A 19859-nucleotide genomic window follows, 5' to 3' on the forward strand; every position below is an offset into this window, starting at 1 on the left:
GTGTTCCAAAAGAACGGTTATAGCAAGAGACACATAGCAAATGCTTTCAAGTGCCACTAAAGGAAGATGCCTCGTGAACCGGTTGGTAGAAGAGGGCAAGCTGGCTACTTTCCTGCCACACTGTGAAGCAATGAACAGCAAGTTAGGACACGTGTTGCAGAGGCACGGACTGAGACCAGTGTTCCAGCTCGCCCCAAGACACGGGATACGCTACATCCTATTGAAAAGACAATGTAGCTCTTCGTGTGCTCACTGTGTACGGTATCTGTACAGGTCAGATAATTCGCACAGCTGCAGAGTGTTTTACTGAGCGCAAGAGGCATATTAAACAAAGGGTGCTCGACAAGTCGGCCATAGCTGAGCGCCGCTTGGAAAACGGACACAAAATACAGTTTGAAAACACGAGAGTCGTGGCTCGTGTGTCAACATAGTAGGATTCTGTTACAAAAGAGGCAGCTGAGATCAGATTAAACAGCAACAATTTTAACAGAAACCGGGGGTACACACTTAGTAGGGTGTGACGACAGGCTTTGGATATCCGAAGAAGGCAAAGACGGATGCCTGAAACATGTAGGGAGACAGGAATGGGAGTTTGAAACGTGGTGCCGGCCTCGCACGCGACCTGATGTCACACGGTCCCGGGGGGGCTGGAGCTGCTACCGCCTGCCTACTTCACCTTCCACCCACGCACCGTTTCGGCCTCCTCCGATCGGTGCCGGAGGTCGCAATAGTGCCAATATATGTGGAAACCCGTGCCGGCACCGGCAGCCGGCGGTTTTTAATCCCGACGACGACATTGTAGATAGGCGTCGAAAGCTAGAGAATTTTATTCGAACTGACATGGTTCGAAAACTGAGATTTTATCCTCACATGCCACTGCAAAAAAAACTCCTAGGACACTTGGTACAACCTTATTTCACTGTCTCTGAAGTTCTTAAAATCTTAACTGTCATCTGGTTTCTGTACAAGTTGTACAAAACCTTTTTACTCCTTGTTTTATCTTCTAACTTCAGAATTTCAAAGAGTATATCTCAGCCAACATTGTCAAAAGCTTCCTCCATATCTACAAATACTATAAATGCAGGTTTCCCTTTCTTTAATCTCCTTTCTAAGATAAGCCACAGGGTGAGTAATACCTCGGGTGTGACTACACCACGACTTGTGAATTACAACACGCCGACAGGTTTCTGTCAAAGTGGAGTGTTCAGATTTGACATTCATTTGCACACAAAAGAATAAAAATGGACCTAATAACAGTGCTGTGGCCCCGTATTTGAATGTATAAAGATTCCTTAGATCAGTTTGCAGTTCCAAAGAAATAGAAATAATGGACACTTTCTCAATATAAACGTTAAATTCCCTTTCAATAAAAACCACTTACTGATGTAATGTGCGTGGACAACAGTGGGGCTTTGGCATATAGATACTTACAAGATCGCTTTATACAACTGGTGGAGGTAAGCACAGGAAGCTATCGGGCCAAGCCCACTGCAAATGTCGGGGACCTTCTTACGCCAACTCAGCTATACATCCCGACACCTACTGTTCCAAAAAGAAAAGTGCCTCGAGAGTGAAAATTTCTTCACTGCTAACCTTCCCTTCACAGCATCCTCCTCCCATCTGATGCCAAATTCCTATATTCCCTACAATTAATTGTGTCAGTATACTACCGCTCTTCTTTCCCGCCAGATACTTGGTGCCACTATCCTATTATAGTACTTTCAGCTTCACACATCACACATTTGTGCCAGTCAGTGAAGACAAAGAAAAGGCCAAATGATGAGTTTGCATGCTACAACATAATGTTTCATTTTGAGTTAATTTGCACAAATCCCAGCAAAATTGGTTGTGTTTCCAATGGCCCTTGTAGCCCTACTATATAATGAGTTTGTATCAATTTTTTCAGTGCCTGAGGATATTATACGTTAGATACTGACTTGTCGGTTTTTGAACAGTGTAAAGACAGCAAAATTTGCTGTCTGCTTTCTGACGGGTAGAAATGACAGCAATTTAGACAAAGGGAAAGTAAAGTTCATGTATGACAGATACCAGATGGAAGCAGGTGATGACAGTATTTGTTAGTCTATAAATGGTAAAATATACACAAAGTATCCACTAAAAGCTTCTTGTGAGACGCTAATACACCCAGGACCAGTACCAGGATGGCTGCTAAAACTTGCAAAAACTGAAAATTACAGGTGTGAAGGAGAATATGGTGTCAAGCAGCTCCTGATAAATTAATGGTGAGCAGAGAGATTTTGAATCATACAAGGAATGAGATTTCAGTATTCCCCATTAAAGTTAAAAATGCACTGGAGGCTATTATTGAGGGTATGAAGGTTGTTACTGCAAGCAAATTGTACAATGCTCCAAGAATATTATGAAATAAAATTTCGGTCTAACTCCACAACAATCTACCTGATAAATTAATGCGAATTAATGATTAGCAGGGGGGGAACACAGCATACCACAATTATGACTTTTCTTTCCTCTCAGCAGAGCTATATACCATCAATAACCAGTAGTATAGCCGCAGTTTTGAAACATCAATAATTTATTTGGAATGATATTCATATAATTAACACACTCTGAGATAATAAGTATTTTAAAATTTGTGAGTTATAAAACTCAATAAAAATCAATTTCAATGTTAGGTTAAAAACACGTAATTCCCTGAGCTTTCATGAAATTCCATGAGAATTCCATGTTTTCCAAAACTGCCACCCTGAATACCATTAGTGGGAAATGAAATAAGAGAAAAATGTAGTGTTTTCTTGGGGAAGCCATGATACTTATTTATCAGTGGGTCCTAGAGAATTGCTCTTCTCTCATTCAACTAGAAAAAGCATACATTGTTGATTTAATCAGATGGTGTAAAGGAGGGGGCAGGGGGGGGGGGGGGATAATCCGCATTTTTCCCCGGATTTCCCAGTTAAAAAATACACTTTTTCCATGTTCCATAACAGTATACCTTTCCACACAACAGTAGAACTTATCAATCCTTTGAATAAGTAACATTTTATACATCACTGTGAAAGATGCCCACTATTTTTTATGTACTTAAATTTGGCATATTTCGTGACAGTACCTTTTCCGTGAAATGTTTACAAGGCGATATTTGTCTTGGCTTCAGTTGTCTAGTGGAAGTATGATTCCACAATGCAGTTTCGTCAGCTGCAGAAATGACCTGGTTCAATGCGTCTGCCTCATTTTTGGTGCTTCAATACCATTTCTTCGAATGTGGTTTCTTCTTAAAGTTTTATATAGAAAAAATAGTAACATAATTCATTTTTTCCTGTTCACTAGCAAATTATTTATGACGGCGACCTGCACATTGTTCTACCGTCAACACACACCAAGAGTTCACTGGCGACTGACTACAGTCAAAGACCACTCCAGTGTCAAAGACATTTTAAACAACGCACAAGTTTCCACTTGTAATCAGTCTCTTTGATATTCTTCGTCACATTTACTAATAGTAATCAATATGCTGTCACTCTCAAAAATATAAGTAAATTAGCATATAATAACGCAAATTACAATAAAAAAAATTCTGACAAAAATATAAGAAAACATTTACAATTTGGTATCGACAAATCCGGTAGAAAATAACACATCTCCCAGATCCATTACAACTGGCACAGAACTTCTCGCTGCCACTTTAGAAAACAAAACCCAGCAAAAGAAAAGTCAGTATTGGAAAGATCTCTGATGTGCAGCAACATGCACGATGCATATTTTGGTATTACGATACGTTGCATATTTTTGTAATTACGAGAGTATAAATTCAAATTCCACCAAACACAACATGTTAGTTTTCCAAGAATTGAAATCAAGATTGCGATGCCCTTTTGTGAGCCAACCACAGTTCATGTCACGTGATCTTGCCAGCCGGTGACAGCAGATATTCAGAGCATAGAACACATGATGCCAATAGCAACATCACTGTTAAGCAGCAAGAACACACAACTAGGAAAAGTTAAGGGGTTAAATTAATATACAAAGTGTAGCTGATGAAAAGCTAAGCTTTCACATACAATATTGATGTCAAAGATCAATAAGCCACAAGAGAAGCTAAGCTTTCACATGTAATACTGGTCTTTCTTGTGTGTGTTGCACTTTAAGATACATCACAGAAATGTATTAGTAAAAAATTTAAAATAATGACATAAATTTCTGGTCTTCTGGGCTTGAAATTCTTCAAAGTGGCCGGCCCTCAAAGTGTCAAGTTTTAAATGAGAGAGACATCCTCTGCGATTTAAAAAATTCATCGCACATTCTTACACATAACATAATTCATCTTGCGCAAAAGGAAATTTACTTCGAAAGTAACGCTTTTCAAACCACTATTCGCAATATTTTCCTGAGACCTGTTAGAAATAGGTTTCAGTAGTTCTCGGAGAGCACTAAAAAACAGGCATTACTGTGCTCCCACAGCTACAGTGGCATAGGGAGCCCGTATGTTTGCATGTATAAAGCAATAAGATATCTTACCTTATGTCACAGAAGAAACAGGACATCAGAGGATACTCCAAGAGCATTGGAATTTCATAAACCATACTAAAATGTATAATTCGGCTTGAAGTGCACATTTGTATGTCCAGATTCACAATGAAGTAGGCCCCAACCTGATATTAAGGTTTTCAGAGTGGTTTTTGGAATGTAAATTTTCTTGGAGTACCAGTACTGTACTATCTATGTTTGGTTCTTTATTATGGCAAAATGTCATATGTGCCAGAAGATAAAAACGTGCACTTGAAATTCAGTGAACAATTGAAACCAGTCTATACTGTGGAATGAAACGCTTCGCATCAAACAAATTGACTGCCTCAGTGGAAAAAATTAATAAAAGCCAAATTTCTTTAGCAAACCGACAAAAACAACTTCATTGTTCTGCAAGACAATTGTTGGTTGACTGCCAAAAATGTGGAAATAAAATAAAATCATAAAACTGAGACTAGTTATATATTTCAGCTTCCCATAATTATGTGAATGTACTTTAATTCACTTGACAGCTCCCAGCCACAGAAATCCATTTTATCTTCATCTTACGTGGGAGCTGTACATGAAGAGGAGACAGCAAAATCACTAAACGTAAACATAGGTCACGTGGAGACTACCCCACTCCCCAATACAACTCGGACCACTCTGCGCAATCGCAAATCTGGTAGCTCGGGCGCACCAGCAAAATTTTTCCTGTTAACATCTGGCTTCATGTGGCCAAAAGCGGGAGATGGTACTACTCGTATGCGACTGAACTGATCCCCAGGGATCAGTGTTGGGGCCACTCCTGTTCCTTATTTATATAAATGATATGCCCTCTAGTATTAAGGGTAACTCTAAAATATATCTGTGTGCCGATGACACTAGCTTGGTAGTAAAGGATGTTATGTGTAACATTGGCTTGGTTTCAGATAGTGCAGTTTATGACGTGGCTTGTAGAAAATAAACTAACGTTAAATCACAGTAAGACTCAGTGTTTACAGTTTCTAACACACAACACAACTAAACCTGATGTTTTAATTTCACAGAACGGGCATATGATTAGTGAAACTAAACAGTTCAAATTTCTAGATGTTCAGACAGATGATAAAATGTTGTGGAAAGCCCACGTTCAGGATCTTGTTCAGAGACTTAATATTGCCATTTTTATTATTCAAATGGAATCTGAAGTGAGTGATTGTTTGACATGAAAATTAGTCTACTCTGCTTATTTTCATTCACTTATGTCATATGGTATTATATTTTGTGGTAACTCTTCTCATTCTAAAAGGACATTTTTGGCTCAGAAATGGGCTGTTCGAGCAATAAGTGGTGTAAGTTCACGAACCTCTTGTCGACCCCTGTTCACGAGTCTGGGTATTTTGACATTGGCCTCTCAATATATATATTCCTTATTGTCATTTCTTGTTAACAATATTAGCTTATTCCCAAGAATAAGCAGCTTTCACTCGGGTAATACTCGGCAGAAATCAAACCTGCATTTGGATCGGACTTCCTTAGCTCTTGTGCAGAAAGGTGTGCTGCATACTGCTGCATCCATTTTCAATAAGCTACCACTCGAATTCAAAAATCTTAGCAGTAATCCACGTGCTTTCAAATCGAAACTGAAGAGTTTCCTCATGGATCACTCCTCGTATTCTGTCGAAGAGTTCCTTGAAAAATTAAGCTGATTCTTATTGTACTGTTGATTGTGTTTACTTAAACTTATGGACTGACTTTATTCAAGTTCATAAACATTTATTTTTATCTGTTATTACTTTTATGTTGTAATTTCATGTACTGACACATTCCATGAACGTGGAGATTTGCTCCTTAATTTGGTCCCACGGAACTTGACGTGTAAAAAAAGCGCATTCAGACCAACTTACGATACAACAACAACTTCCATTATACCTTCTCCTTCACTTTTTCAAAAATTTTAATGACGTCAGCATGCAGGCATTATGGGAGTATGCGTCACTGACTCCTCATTAAGTAACTCCAGATACAGAGATAACTGAGGCTACTTCACAGCATACAAACACATTATGTAATATCAAATGTCTTATCTCTGCTGTTCAATGATATACGATCTAATAAAAAGCTTGCAAATTTGGTAAATCAAAGAGAAAGGCACTAAAATTAATGAGACAATGGGGGGGGGGGGGGGGAGGGGGGAGCACACACATCACTTCCCAAAGTAACAAAACTTATATTATACTAAGTACAGAGAGAAGCAGCTGTGTTTTTCGATTGTACAGAACTTTCATGCTTTCCTTTTTAGTTTTAGTCCTTGAAAACGGACAAAAACTAACTCATAATCACAAAATGGCACTTTCTACCATGTGGTTACAGTTTTCTATCTACTGATTGAACATTATTCTGATGCATAGTTTGAATAAAATATATTGTACAAAAAAACTATTCTCTAAAAATTTAGTTCTGTTATGTCTGGGACCAGTAAGTCATTAGATTGAAAATCAAATAACTACCTGGTTAGGTTAAGTTAGGTTAAGTGACATTAATCAGGAGGAAAACACGTGCGCGCGCGTGTAAAACACACACACACACACACACACACACACACACACAAATAAAATATCTGCACACGTATCCAGTAAAAAAAATACGTGACTTACGTGATGTTCTCAAGGTGTCTCTTCGACATTACAGTACAACCAACACAACAGCCCATTTCACAAGCACACTTTGCCTCAGCCACCACAGTTTTCCACAAGGTAAGATACCATCAGAAGCACCCACACAACATTGCCTCTTACATCCAGTCTTACTACTACACCAATACAGAGTGCACATCCTGGGAATAAAGTACTACTAATTGTCCAAAAGAAGGGAACTGAAAGAGATTAAAAATAAAAACAACAGATTTCAAATAACAGTAATGTTAAAAGTAACTCTAGAAACAGATCATTTTCACACTGACGGTATACACCAAACGTATAATTAGGGACTTGAAACATTAACGTGTCTGGGAATTATGACAATAATATGAAACAGATAGTTGCTACTCACCATATAGCGGAAATGCTGAGTCACGCACAGGCACATCAAAGAGATTGTCATGAAGCAAGCTTTCACCCAAGAAAACACACACACACACACACACACACACACACACACACACACACAGTCTTCTTCTTGTGCCTATCTGTACCCCGGCATCTCCGCTATACAGTTAGTAGCAACTGTCCTTTTCACAACACTGTCATTATTCCATCCGGGATTTTTGACTGATTTTATAAATGAGAGTTTTATTTCAAAACACAAATTTAAGTAATAAATGTTATTTCATAACAAATTGTATCCAAATGAACTACTTTTTCAGCGACACAGTTTTTTTTTTCTGCCCACGAATGTCAAAAATTAACCAGTTTTCAGTTCCTGGTATTGCACAACAATTGCTGAAGCTTGGAAAGAGAATATGTACAAGAATGATTTTTGAAAATAAAGATTGCAGCTATTCACAATAACAGTGATGTGTAAGTGCACACGTAAGTTACACTTCACTTTGGTGCCAAGTCAAACAGTGGGCGGTTGACTGGGTCCTATCAGATACACACTATATATGGCAACATCGGGCTCAACCATGGGATCTAGTATTTCAGAATAAAGAAATGTGCAAGTTTAACAACAGAAAATCCAGGATGGAGACTGCTGTCGTGTGTGTGTGTGTGTGTGTGTGTGTGTGTGTTCTGTCTCCGATGAAGGTCTTGTTGGCTGAAAGCTCATTTTCTGAAAGTCTCTTTGTTTCGCCTATCTGCAACTCAGCATCTCTGCTATGTGGTGGGTAGCAACTATCCTCTTCATAAAAAATGTGTAAATTTGCCTGGTAGCTAAAGATGGTATTATGCGAAATTGGTGACACTTTTTTACTAGGCAGCTTAAGTGCAGAATGTTTAGGACTGTGACTGTGTGCAATGCCGGTAGAGGTCAGGGCCAGAACTACCCAATTTACGGCACTGCCAAGCTCAGCAAGCAATTGCGTGATAGCCATTAACCAAATGCTTTATGCTCTGTGTTACGCATAGCTGGCAATTTTCTTATTTTGAATTGAGTGAAGAGACTCATCCCAGACCATCATGGGACTAGAGTGTGACTCTCATGACACCATAAGGGATTTGTCATCCATACGACCATTATGACAGTTCTGCTTTCACATCACTTCACAATGCCTGGCGACTGAAGTTGTCATTTGATTATTCTTGCTGCTGCCTGTCACACTGCACTCACTACTGGTTGTAGTTTCTGCACTATAGCAAGTGGAAACAAAACTGGTTAACATCTTTTGACAAAACCAAGAGTCTTCCTGTGACAAATAGAGTTATATTTTGGCTCTATTTCTACTTTAAGTACCTTGTCGGTACTATCTCTACGACTGTCAAGAATGTGTGGTACAGCTAGGAATAACCACAAAAAGGCTCTGAAGTATGATTATCAGGACTCATAAGCTACAGATTCGAAATCACTGTTCTTCAGATTTTGAAATTATCAAACTCAGCAGGCAAAAATGACGATATTATGAAAAAGTTGTCACTCTGGGCCAAAATGCTAGAGTTGGCAGTCGTGTGCATGAGGTGTGCTTTTGCGCTGCGCGCGATTTTGTGTGTGTGTGTGTGTGTGTGTGTGTGTGTGTGTGTGTGTGTGTGTGTTACTGACAAAGGCTTTGGCCGAAAGCAATATGTCAGTCTTTTAATTGTGCCTGTCCGAAGCTTGACGTGTCTCCTTTACAATAAGTAGCAATGTGTCTTTTCCTACATTGTTAATATTACGAAAAGGATAGATTGCTAAGTCGCAGGCATGCACAACAATAAGACTGCTAAATAAGTAAGCTTTCAGCCAAAAAGCCTCCTTCTGAATTAGATACACACACACACACACACACACACACACACACACACACAAACGTGCGGACAAATGCAACTCGCACACAACTGACCACTGTCTCCGGTTGTTAAAGCCAGATTGCAAAACCATGTAAATCAGGCCCTAACGTCCTTGCACTATCCCTTCTCCAATTGTAAAATGCTCCTGCTGTGCAATCCCAAATTCCTGAATCCTATCTGACACACTGAAATGGTTGCCCTCCAAGAACTAGAGCAGCATGCACAAGGCCACCTCAAAAAACTCTCCAACCTGTTCACTTCCTACTCCCGCCTTGGGCTACTGCAATCTCCAACCCCACAAGCCCACATAGCTGACAAACCTGTCTTGACCTGCTACATTTGCCCCACCCTAAAAAACTCCTTCCCACCACCGTACACAATCCAGAACCAAAACGGACCCAAAACACAGTTATTCCTCCAAAGGCACTAGCCCCACAGAAGTATCAGTCCTTTCCAAAGGCCTTATCCCAAATTCAATCATGCAGGAATTGTTAAAGAACTTCTCTTCTTCTGCCGGTGCCTACAACGAAAACACTTCTTTGCCAGCAGCCGTACTGATCAGACTCAACCGAAGACCAATGCTGAACACTATCTGACTCCGTTCACTCCTCCATCCAACCATGATACACTCACACAGCCTCCAAATCACTTCCTGTTAACTTTTCAGAATTTCTTAACCTCACCATCATTCATCAAATCCCTCACCGTGCAAGTTAACCTTATACAGTATAATCCCACTTTTACGTTCCCAGAATTAACATTTTCCCACTGTTTATGACATTTTTTATCATTCCCGTCAAATTTCCTATGTCCACACATTGATTTGCACGTGATTTTGCGTCAACACATTTGTAATTTTCCCGCAACTTACACATTATAAAAAATGTTAGTGGAGAAAAAAAATGACGCTGGCCATTCAGTAGTGTTTACAAATATTAAATGGTAGTGTCTCTTGACAAAAGGGTACTCTACTCAGCAGATTTGAACTGGTAAACATCTAAAAGTTTGAACAATTCGTGCCGTATCTCCCGCTGCTGCCGGGCTCTACTTGGCACTGTGTCTGATGGGAGTAACTTGGTTCGATTGAATAAACATATCGTGACCAATCACAACCATTTCCAAACTGTCTCTACAGCACAAACGCAGTTTCGTGATTGTTTTGATCACCGTGATACCTTTGTCGAACCATATTTAGTGTGTTTCGGCTTTTGGCCACTTGTAGCACTAGTTGACATCATAATCAACTTTGCATTGCTCAAATGTTTAGTTTAAATACAACGCCAGCTACGAATTTGTTTTCATGCTGAGCAAAATGTGTTTCAAGAACACGCAAATCGCCGAAGTGGCGTCAACCAAATAGACTTGCAATACAGTGGCCGAACCCCAAAAGGAGATATCCTGGCCAATAAATGCCATAGATCATTTCATTTCATACTCATTGCCAGGTGAAGTATTTACATATGTATTTTTTGTGATGTTACACAAAAAAACAATGTGTGTGTGCGTGTGTGTGTGTGTGTGTGCGCGCGTGCGTGTGCGTGTGCGTGTGTGTGTGGTTTTCCACATAACTGAGGAGGTACAGTACCCGATAACCTCAAAAAGGCGACTACAGTGCAAGAGACACAGAATAACACAAACTCCAACACCACACAAAATACTTATGTACATATGTGCACTTAATAACGAGAAAAGTGCACTTAATAACGAGAAAAAATTCTCGAAACAAGTCATGCCAAGAATGAAAAAATAAATAACTAGTGCAATATGTCATTATTTAAATAATGAATGGAAGCTGCAGGTGTTAAAAAACATAGATTATGACGTATGAAACTGAGTCAAACATTCCTACTTCCCACAATTATCAGTTCCAGTTACACCAGTGGTTTTTAGTAGATGATAAACCTTTATTACATAATAAACAAGTCCCTGAGAAGTCTTTTGATGCCTTTTATGTACATATAAACAACGTCGAAAATGCAAGGGGGTATCCTATTTGTAACTTTCACAGTTTAAAACGTTATTTCCCACATTTTACACCAGTTTTTGAAGTCCCTTGAAAAGTGTAAAAGTGAGGTTTCACTGTATCTGCAAAAAGAACCGCAATCCACCACCTACAAACTGATCCCAAACTTATAATCCTACCAGTCCAGCAGGATCTCCAGTCTCTCCTGAAATCCTTACACCGATCCCAAAACCCTACCGCTCCCCACACTTGTATTTTCTACAGGGTTCCTAAAGTCCACAAACACAACCACCTAGGACGCCCCATTGTGACTGGCTGCTATGCCCCCACTGACAGAATCTCTGCTCTCGCAGACCAACAATATGTCTGTCTTCGGCAGCCAGACAAAGTGGTCACATGAGCTGTGTTTGCGTGAATGTTTTGTGTGTGTATGTGTGTGTGTGTGTTTTCTAATTCAGAAGAAGGCTTTTTGTTTGAAAGTTAACTTGCCTAACAGTCTTCTGATTGTGCCTGTCTGCGACTCAGCATTTCCACTACGCAGTGAGTAACAATCTAAGCTTTTCATAATATTGTCATTAATCTTATTCCATCCCGGAATTTCCATGGTTTGAGGAGGGAGGAGGTTGAGAGGGGAGGGGGTGAGAGAGAGAGAGAGAGAGAGAGAGAGAGAGAGAGAGAGAGAGAGAGAGAGAGAGACCTTAAATCAAATAAGTACTCTGTTAGTCACCAAGAAAATTCTGCTGCTTCTCAGCAGAAGCAATCGTTTGTTGAAAGTTTAAACACACCTAAAAATAGATATTGGAATTCTGTCTTCAGACACATAGTGTGGCAATCTTTAAAATTTATATGTCTAATCATTTGTGTACATGTGCTCTAACTTTCCCAAAAGTAAATCTTCATTTCGACACGAACGATGGAGACCAAACAGAAGATACACTAATTCCGCCAAAAATAGATGCTATGTGTTGCATTTTCAGATCCCCTCTTATAATAAATGTCAAACAGACCTGAACAGGAGACCATTTCAGCAACTGAATATTTGTAATTTTTTATATTTATGATGTGAAGATTGGGAACCAAATATCAATTGCTCAACACAGTTAAATACAACTCTCAAAAATTCTCGAGTAAATTAACTTTTAAGATTTTCGAGGCACTTTAATTCACTAAAATTAAGGCAATTTTCATGACAGGTCATGTGGTTCAGTGAGATTCAAACCATTTACCAGCGCTACTGAGTCAGACACATGGTCTGGCACGAAAATTGCTTAATTTTGGTGAAATTAAGTTCCTTGGAGATCTCAAAAGTGAATTTTCTCTACTGTTTTTGATAGTTGCATCAATCTGTTTTGGAAAACCGATAACTGCGTTCTGAATTTCACTCATCATAAATACAATAAATTACTGAACTCCAATTGCTAGGTTGTCTCCTAGTAAGTTCCAAGAAGTATAGATGTAATAAGAGTAACTTGGCATCACTTCTGGGAAAAAATGGCAGTCCAGTGAAGGAAAAATGAACACACTGAAAAAAATAAATAAAAATAAAAAATATTGACACCCCCCCCCCACACACACACACCATGCTAATATCATGTACTACCACATCCAGCTTGATGGGACAATCAATTCACGTTTCATAGAACATGGTCAGCCACTGACAGATCCACAATTGCACCCTCTCTTGCACTTCCTTGTCTGGAACCGCAGTCAATGCACAGCACTATCAAGACACTTTGCAGAAACTGTGACATGCCATAGGAAGCGACATGCCATAGGAATGATGTTGGGCAAAATCACCCCACTGCCTGATAATGTCTGTCTCCACACTACCAATCATTTGAAAGCTGCACTTCAGTGATTTGGTTGGGAAACACTGCGACATCCTTCTTAGAGTCCAGATATTTCACCGAATGATTTTCACTTCTTTGGCAACCTGAAGAAATACGTGTGGATGTCTGTTTCAGTCGGACAAGGAAGTGCAAGAGTGGGTTTCATGGTGGATCTGTCAGCAGCCAACTGCATTCTACAAAACAAGAACTGATTGTCACGTCCCCAGTGGTATAACTGACTTAAGGAGTGTGCCGATTACTTTTGAATGGAACCATTCCCATGATCCGTTGTGCCAGGTATTCGATATTCATTTGAGTACCCCTTATAGAGTCAGTGTCAGTAGAGATTGTTCTGGAGGCTTTTTCCACTTTAAGTATGGGAAGAAATCCTTTAAGTGAAGTTTCTGAACAGCCTCAGCCCTGGATTCTATCGAGTACAATTTCATCAACTGTTCCCAAGTTTTGATGCCACGAAAAATGACAAGCGGCTATTGTACGTGCCACTGTGATTATCTCTTCGTAGGAAACACCTCGTATAGATTTGTCCTACAGTCAATTGAGCATTTATTAAACACATTTGTCAGAGACGGCGTGGCAGCATCGAGTTAGATATTAATGCTCGCTTATAATTTCAAGTTAAATGTATGCAAATTATGAGCGAGAGATGGAAAGTGGGAAATGCTTTTTGTATTCCTGTCAATCTACAAATTAGTAAATGGGAGAATGGGTAGAAGAATGGCTATAATTGTATATCAGCTCACCGAAAATCTGTCTGTTCCTGAAATGGCATTGCAACCCTGACATATGAAGTCCTCTATGATCTGTTATCATTTGCCATTATCTTCTCAAAAACATATTATATTGTGCTAAGCTGGATGAATATGGCTACGTAAGATGTTTGGGGACTCTGTATGTTTACAGAAAAATTCTTCTGAAAGCTAGTAACATTCTCAGTCTTGTTTACACGTGCCTCAATTGTGCAGTGAGTTGTCACTTCTACTCCTTAAATTATACGTAATGCTGGTTACTTTCAGACTGTTAAAAAGTTTGGCATCACAAAATTAGCATGACAGACTGATACCATACTTTTAGTCAGAATAAAAAAGAAAGATTGTGACACAATGGGAAACCGAGACTTCCATACTTGTGTACTCACTGGTATGTCGAAGGGGAGAGAAGGCCGGCAGAGCTCTCCGCAACTTCAGAATTGTCTGCACGACCAGAGTCGGAGGACACATTTCTACGCTGGCGTTTGGCCGACTCGTCGTCTGGAACTTCGTTCGGAGTCAGACACTGAAAATTTAATAATGCATTGGTTAAAAACCGTGTACATACTCCTGTAATTATAATTATTTGAGCTGCAAGATCATTTTAAACATTTAGAGTACCTGTGAAAAGTGTTCAGATACTTTGAAACCAAATCTACGTCAACTTTGTGACTATTACAGATTCACATCAGTATTTACTAATCAAAATAAACATAAAAACCTATAAACTGCCTCAAAACTTTAGAACAGTCGACTGCTTCAATAGATAAAACAAAACAAAAAAATATATATAATTTTTTACGCAGTCTATACATAATATATCAATGAAGTAAATAAATTTCCTACACGCGTCCATGAACACTGTTAATATTTTGTGAATACAATCATCTAGATTACTCAATAAATTTCTTTATTTATTAAGGTGTCTCAGGCGCTGCCTTCATCAGATACCGGCAATTAAGATTAAAGGAACAATGAGCTATAAGCATTTTTATACAACATCAAGCTAAAAAACTTAAATAATTAAAAAGTCAAAAGTATTTTTAAAAAGTTCGCCAAAAAACCAAACTTTCAAAACAACGTTCAAAAAAATTATACAAAGATGCAAGTTCTCACTGACAGATGGGGGACGTTGGCTTCTACACCTACATCTACACTCTGTAAGCTACATAATGGTCTGTGGCAGAGGGTACTTTGAGTACCAGAACAATGGCTGGTAAGCCTCTGTGTGGACTCATATCTCCCTAGTTTTATCTTCAGTGCTGATAGTGGGAACCTAAAATGCTTCAGTGATGACATTTACTTGCCTACCATCTTCTGGTTCCACCAAATGAATTCTTTCAATCGCAGCAATCCACACAACTGAATTTGGTACATGAAACAAGTTTGTAGGTATATATGAATTATTTAAGTTGTTTTTGAGTAGCTCTGCAAGTTTCAGGCTTGAACTACTACCATATTTACCATATAATATTATGAGTTTTTTTCCGAAATTCATGATTTGAGAAATACAGGGTCAGCTTAGATTCACAGGTTAAGCTATTCCTAATGATAATAACTACTACTCAAGTCATTCTGAAAACTATTTTTCCAACCAGAAGACATGTATTGCGGGCGAAACGGAATTTCTCTTTTCCACCACCACTCTTATGTTACTGTTCCTTTAGCATTCCTCACTTGCATCCGCAAGTTCACTTCCATTCAATTTCAGAAGGGGGAGGGAGGGGGTGGGGAGAGGGAGAGGGGGGGGAGAGGGAGAGGGGGGGGGGGGAGAGAGAGAGAGAGAGAGAGAGAGAGAGAGAGAGAGAGAGAGAGAGAGAGAGGGGTGGGGATTTACGAAGGGAAGAATATATGTGGATGAACAGCGAGTCATAGACTATCTCATGAATAAATTAATGGTAAATGTTTCTTAAATGATCAAGAACTTCCAATAGCTGATAAGCCCAGAAGAACAACCGACTACTGCAAATACAGAAGAATGAGTGCTGCTCCTTAGGTGGTGTCCATGGTGTAACAGTAGTGTCTTTGGCTACTAATTGAGATCGTTTGGTCCCGAGTTCGGTCCTGGCTATTTCTTATATTTTAACTGACTCAGCTGCAATCCTGTCACCAATTCCGTGTATGAAGTTTTATCTATATTGTTTACACGGCATCTCAAAGTATATTTTTAAGATCTTGCCAAAGTACTTGATCTTTAAGCGTGTATACACCTATCCCTGTATATCACATGCATTAAATTCCTAATGAAACATAATGAACAACCATGAATTTTACTGGTATTAGAATGCTGGGAAAATTATTCATTGGCCATCAATGTTAATCCCACGCATTTCTATTAATATGAATAGTCTCCACATGTAAAGCATACGAAATTTTGTGAAAAGAAAGTCAAGTGTTTTGTGAACTGATCTATCTGGAAGTGAGATATAAAGCATATTAGTGAAACTAATTTTCTGTACATAATTTCCAGCATCATTTAAAAGCACATAAAATGTTTTTCCGTTCTATTTTATTTCATTTAGGCAAAACATTTCACAAATATTTGATCAATTTCTTCCATTTTTTTTATTTTCAAGTTTTATTCCTACTGACACCTCACTTGCTTTCTTGGCATCTTCTGTTCTTGAAATTTCTAAATTTAGTACTTAATTTCAGTACTTGATTTGAAAGAAGCCTTTTTGACAGTTAAATATTGTACAAGTGCATCTCTTTATGAGCAAGCTAGCTAGACATTGAACATATGAACTTTTTGACACTTCATTTAAATAGCAGCAGCTGTTTGTAAAATATTTCAATTTTTCTTCAAACCAGTGATTGGGTTTCCCTTAATTACCCTGATTACTTTCAAGTAATTAAATATTTTTGTACAGAACTAGACCTCAAGGTGGTCACTTTGACATCCCATTTGCAGATTTCTTACTCTTGGTTGGCTATAAAAATTCGGACAAAAACTGATTGTGTAATTTATAGGAAGTCTTGTCCTTGCACTGCTCAAACACTTGACAAAAATATATCAAGTGTTAATCATACGAGTATGACAAAGTATATCCTTTTTGTGTGCTATCATTTCCAAAAAACCTCCATGTGATATCTTGAACCGTTTATGGAATATGATGACTTTTATAACCACTTGAATGCCGACGGGCAGGACAGGATTCGTGTGAAATGACCTTCCATGGACATAACAACCAATACCTCGGGAACAAAAGGAGAGATCTTTCCAATCTCAACTTTGCATACAATTTTAATATGTTGGCTACATTTCATAAGCAATAATGCATGTCCTAAGTTTGAAACATACAGAAAGTATATGCAATGTGATTTCACCTCTGCAAACTCTTAAAAATTTCAAGCAGTCATTTACTTAGATTCATGCAGCACAGTAACTATGACTAACAATGAAAATAAATTCAGCCCTTCACCGAGGAAAGATATTAAGCTGTAAGATGCACAAGAATCAAATCTTTTCACATAATACTTTTCTGAAAATCGGATGATAATTACTTCATAGCAGCCGATGCTTCCGCTCTAACGCTTAGCTATGAAGACATAGATGTCACACTCTCACTTTTGCACATGCTGCAGTGTTAAGATTCAAACATATTTGAATTTGAATGTCACAAGTTGTAGCCAAGGACAGGCAGTGCCACGGTCTTCGCTCACCTAGGGCACTTCTGTAGCTACACCTACAGTGGTAATTAGTCACATAAAGCTGTCGTGCTCTGTCGGTCACTTCTGTAGGACAGTCTTAGGTCCCTGTGGATTCAGAGCTCTACAGCGCATTTTAAATGACAGACAGTCATCGCAAAAAGATGGGATCCACATTAAGAGCTCCACTGTATTACAAGAATTATTTCTTATTTATCATACAGCATAATTACAAATCACATTAACGGACGTAAACTAAGAGTAGCATTCATAAAGAAATATCCAGGTTACAAATAGAGTTAGACTATCAGTTGTACTCTTGAAGTTTTCAATTTGTCTTGTGTAGGCTCTTAGTGATAATGTATGCATTATATGCTAGATTATCTTCTATGCAGTTACACTTTGGAAATGTGTTTAATTTACATTTTTACAATAATGTCTGCACATCTGCTGCAGTTGGTTCTAATTCAGTTTAGAATCAGCCAGGATTTTCTCTCGAGGTCAAAGCCAGTTGGTTTTTCAGAGATACATCAGAATTTCCCGAGGTCATACAGTAAAGCACAATATAAAAGTTGACATTTTCTAAGTCTGCAGCTTCCACAAATGGTGATTTTCTAGAGGAGAGTCATTTAATATTTATGTAATCAAAGAATGAATGGAAGGGAAACACGTGATTTGTTGTGAATTTTTCTAAATTCTCTAAGAAGTGCTTGTTGTCTTCATACTTGTGTTGGAGATATATGACGTGGTTACAAATAGCCATCTTTGTTCGGGTGATAGTACGAAACCACCGTCTTAGTTGAACTGGCCTGAACACTTACAGAAATAGTTACAGATTGCTAATAAATCGTCATCCTCCATTTTCTTAATTTATTGTGACATGTAGCTAGTGCCCCATCATCAACAAAAATAAGTTTTAGAGATGATGTTGGTCATATATCAGCAACATACATGAGTAACAGGAGAGTCTTTCGAGAAATCCGTGCAGGAAATGAATAGCAACTGAAGCTAACAGGAAAAGTACAAAGTTACGATTTAATCAGCACCAAAGCCATGTATGTATGGTGCAATTCAGAAAATGCTGTGCTAGAAAATGTATCCTCATCTCTTTATATGTAAATTTATTGTACTCATTATAGTAATGACAATGCAAGCTTCGACAGCAGACACAGTCCTCCTGTACCGATACTGTATTGTGCACAGTCACAGTACAGTCAATCGATGTAGCGTGCAACTGGGAGAAGATTTACTGGAGAAATAGTATTAGATAATTCAGTGTTTATGCTCCAAAAGTTTTCAATAACTCTCTCTCGTGACCGTGACATTGTCACTGCATTTGCCGTCGAAATTAAAAATACTAAATATATCGAATACAAGTGTTATTCACAGCTGCCACCTGACTCAGTGTATCACAATCGAACAATAGTCATTTCCCACTTCAACTGACTACAAATTCTTGTTCTACAAATGTGAATAATTAACCTTCAAATGGTATACTGTTCTCTAAACAGAATCTTGATATGAACAGGCTGCTAAGGAGAAAATATAAAAAAAACCCCAAAGGAATCAAATTACTAGTTACGAAACTTGTAACTACAAAAGAGAAATTTATGTAGTTTTGTAGAGTTTCTGTACACACACACACACACACACACACACACACACACACACACACACACACACACACACACAAAGAACTATACAGATGAACTGATTACAGCAGGACCACATTCTCACCTGGGAGCGAATCCTCTTGCGCGATATTTCCTTGAGAGCTTCGATGACAGACTTGGCAGATATGTCGTGGGGGTCAGACCTGTCGACACCGGACAACCCCGGGGAAGACACCCCGGCCACCCTCGCAGAGAGCGCCTTCCCAGCTGCCGGCGTCAGGGGGGCCGGAGCCGGACCCTCCACCAGAACTGGCTTCACGTTCATGCTGCAGCAGAAACGCCAGTGAGTATGCGACACAATCCCGTGTGACAGGAGAGGTGTGTGGGAGTGGGGGGAAGAGAGGGGGAGGGAGGGGGGAGGACGGTCCGTCGTATTAAATAGTGGGGAAAGTAACCAAACTACGAGGTCACCAGTCTCTCGTTCCGAATAAAACAATGCCACAAATTCGAGAATAAAACAAACGTGACTGACAAATCAAAACGGAATGAAAGGAAAAAAATCACACGAATGATGAAGGGCAACAAACATGTAAATGGACAAAAATGCAAGAAATGGGATGAAGAGATTAAAACAACAAAGCAGATTACCATGG

The 19859-nt window shown here is 39.0% G+C and overlaps 1 protein-coding gene across 1 annotated transcript in view; it reads right to left on the reverse strand.

The window, feature by feature from the left end:
- The window catches only part of LOC126426851 (mucin-19), a 129301-nt gene that overhangs the window by 92082 nt on the left and 17360 nt on the right, over positions 1-19859 (reverse strand). The window contains exons 3-4 of the mRNA XM_050088872.1: positions 19331-19532; positions 14335-14471 (exon numbers count right to left, since the gene is read on the reverse strand). Of these exons, the coding sequence (XP_049944829.1) occupies positions 14335-14471; positions 19331-19532 (339 nt within the window). The remainder of the gene's footprint in view (positions 1-14334; positions 14472-19330; positions 19533-19859) is intronic.

This window comes from Schistocerca serialis, chromosome 11 (assembly GCF_023864345.2).
Source record: "Schistocerca serialis cubense isolate TAMUIC-IGC-003099 chromosome 11, iqSchSeri2.2, whole genome shotgun sequence".
NCBI lineage: Eukaryota > Metazoa > Arthropoda > Insecta > Orthoptera > Acrididae > Schistocerca > Schistocerca serialis.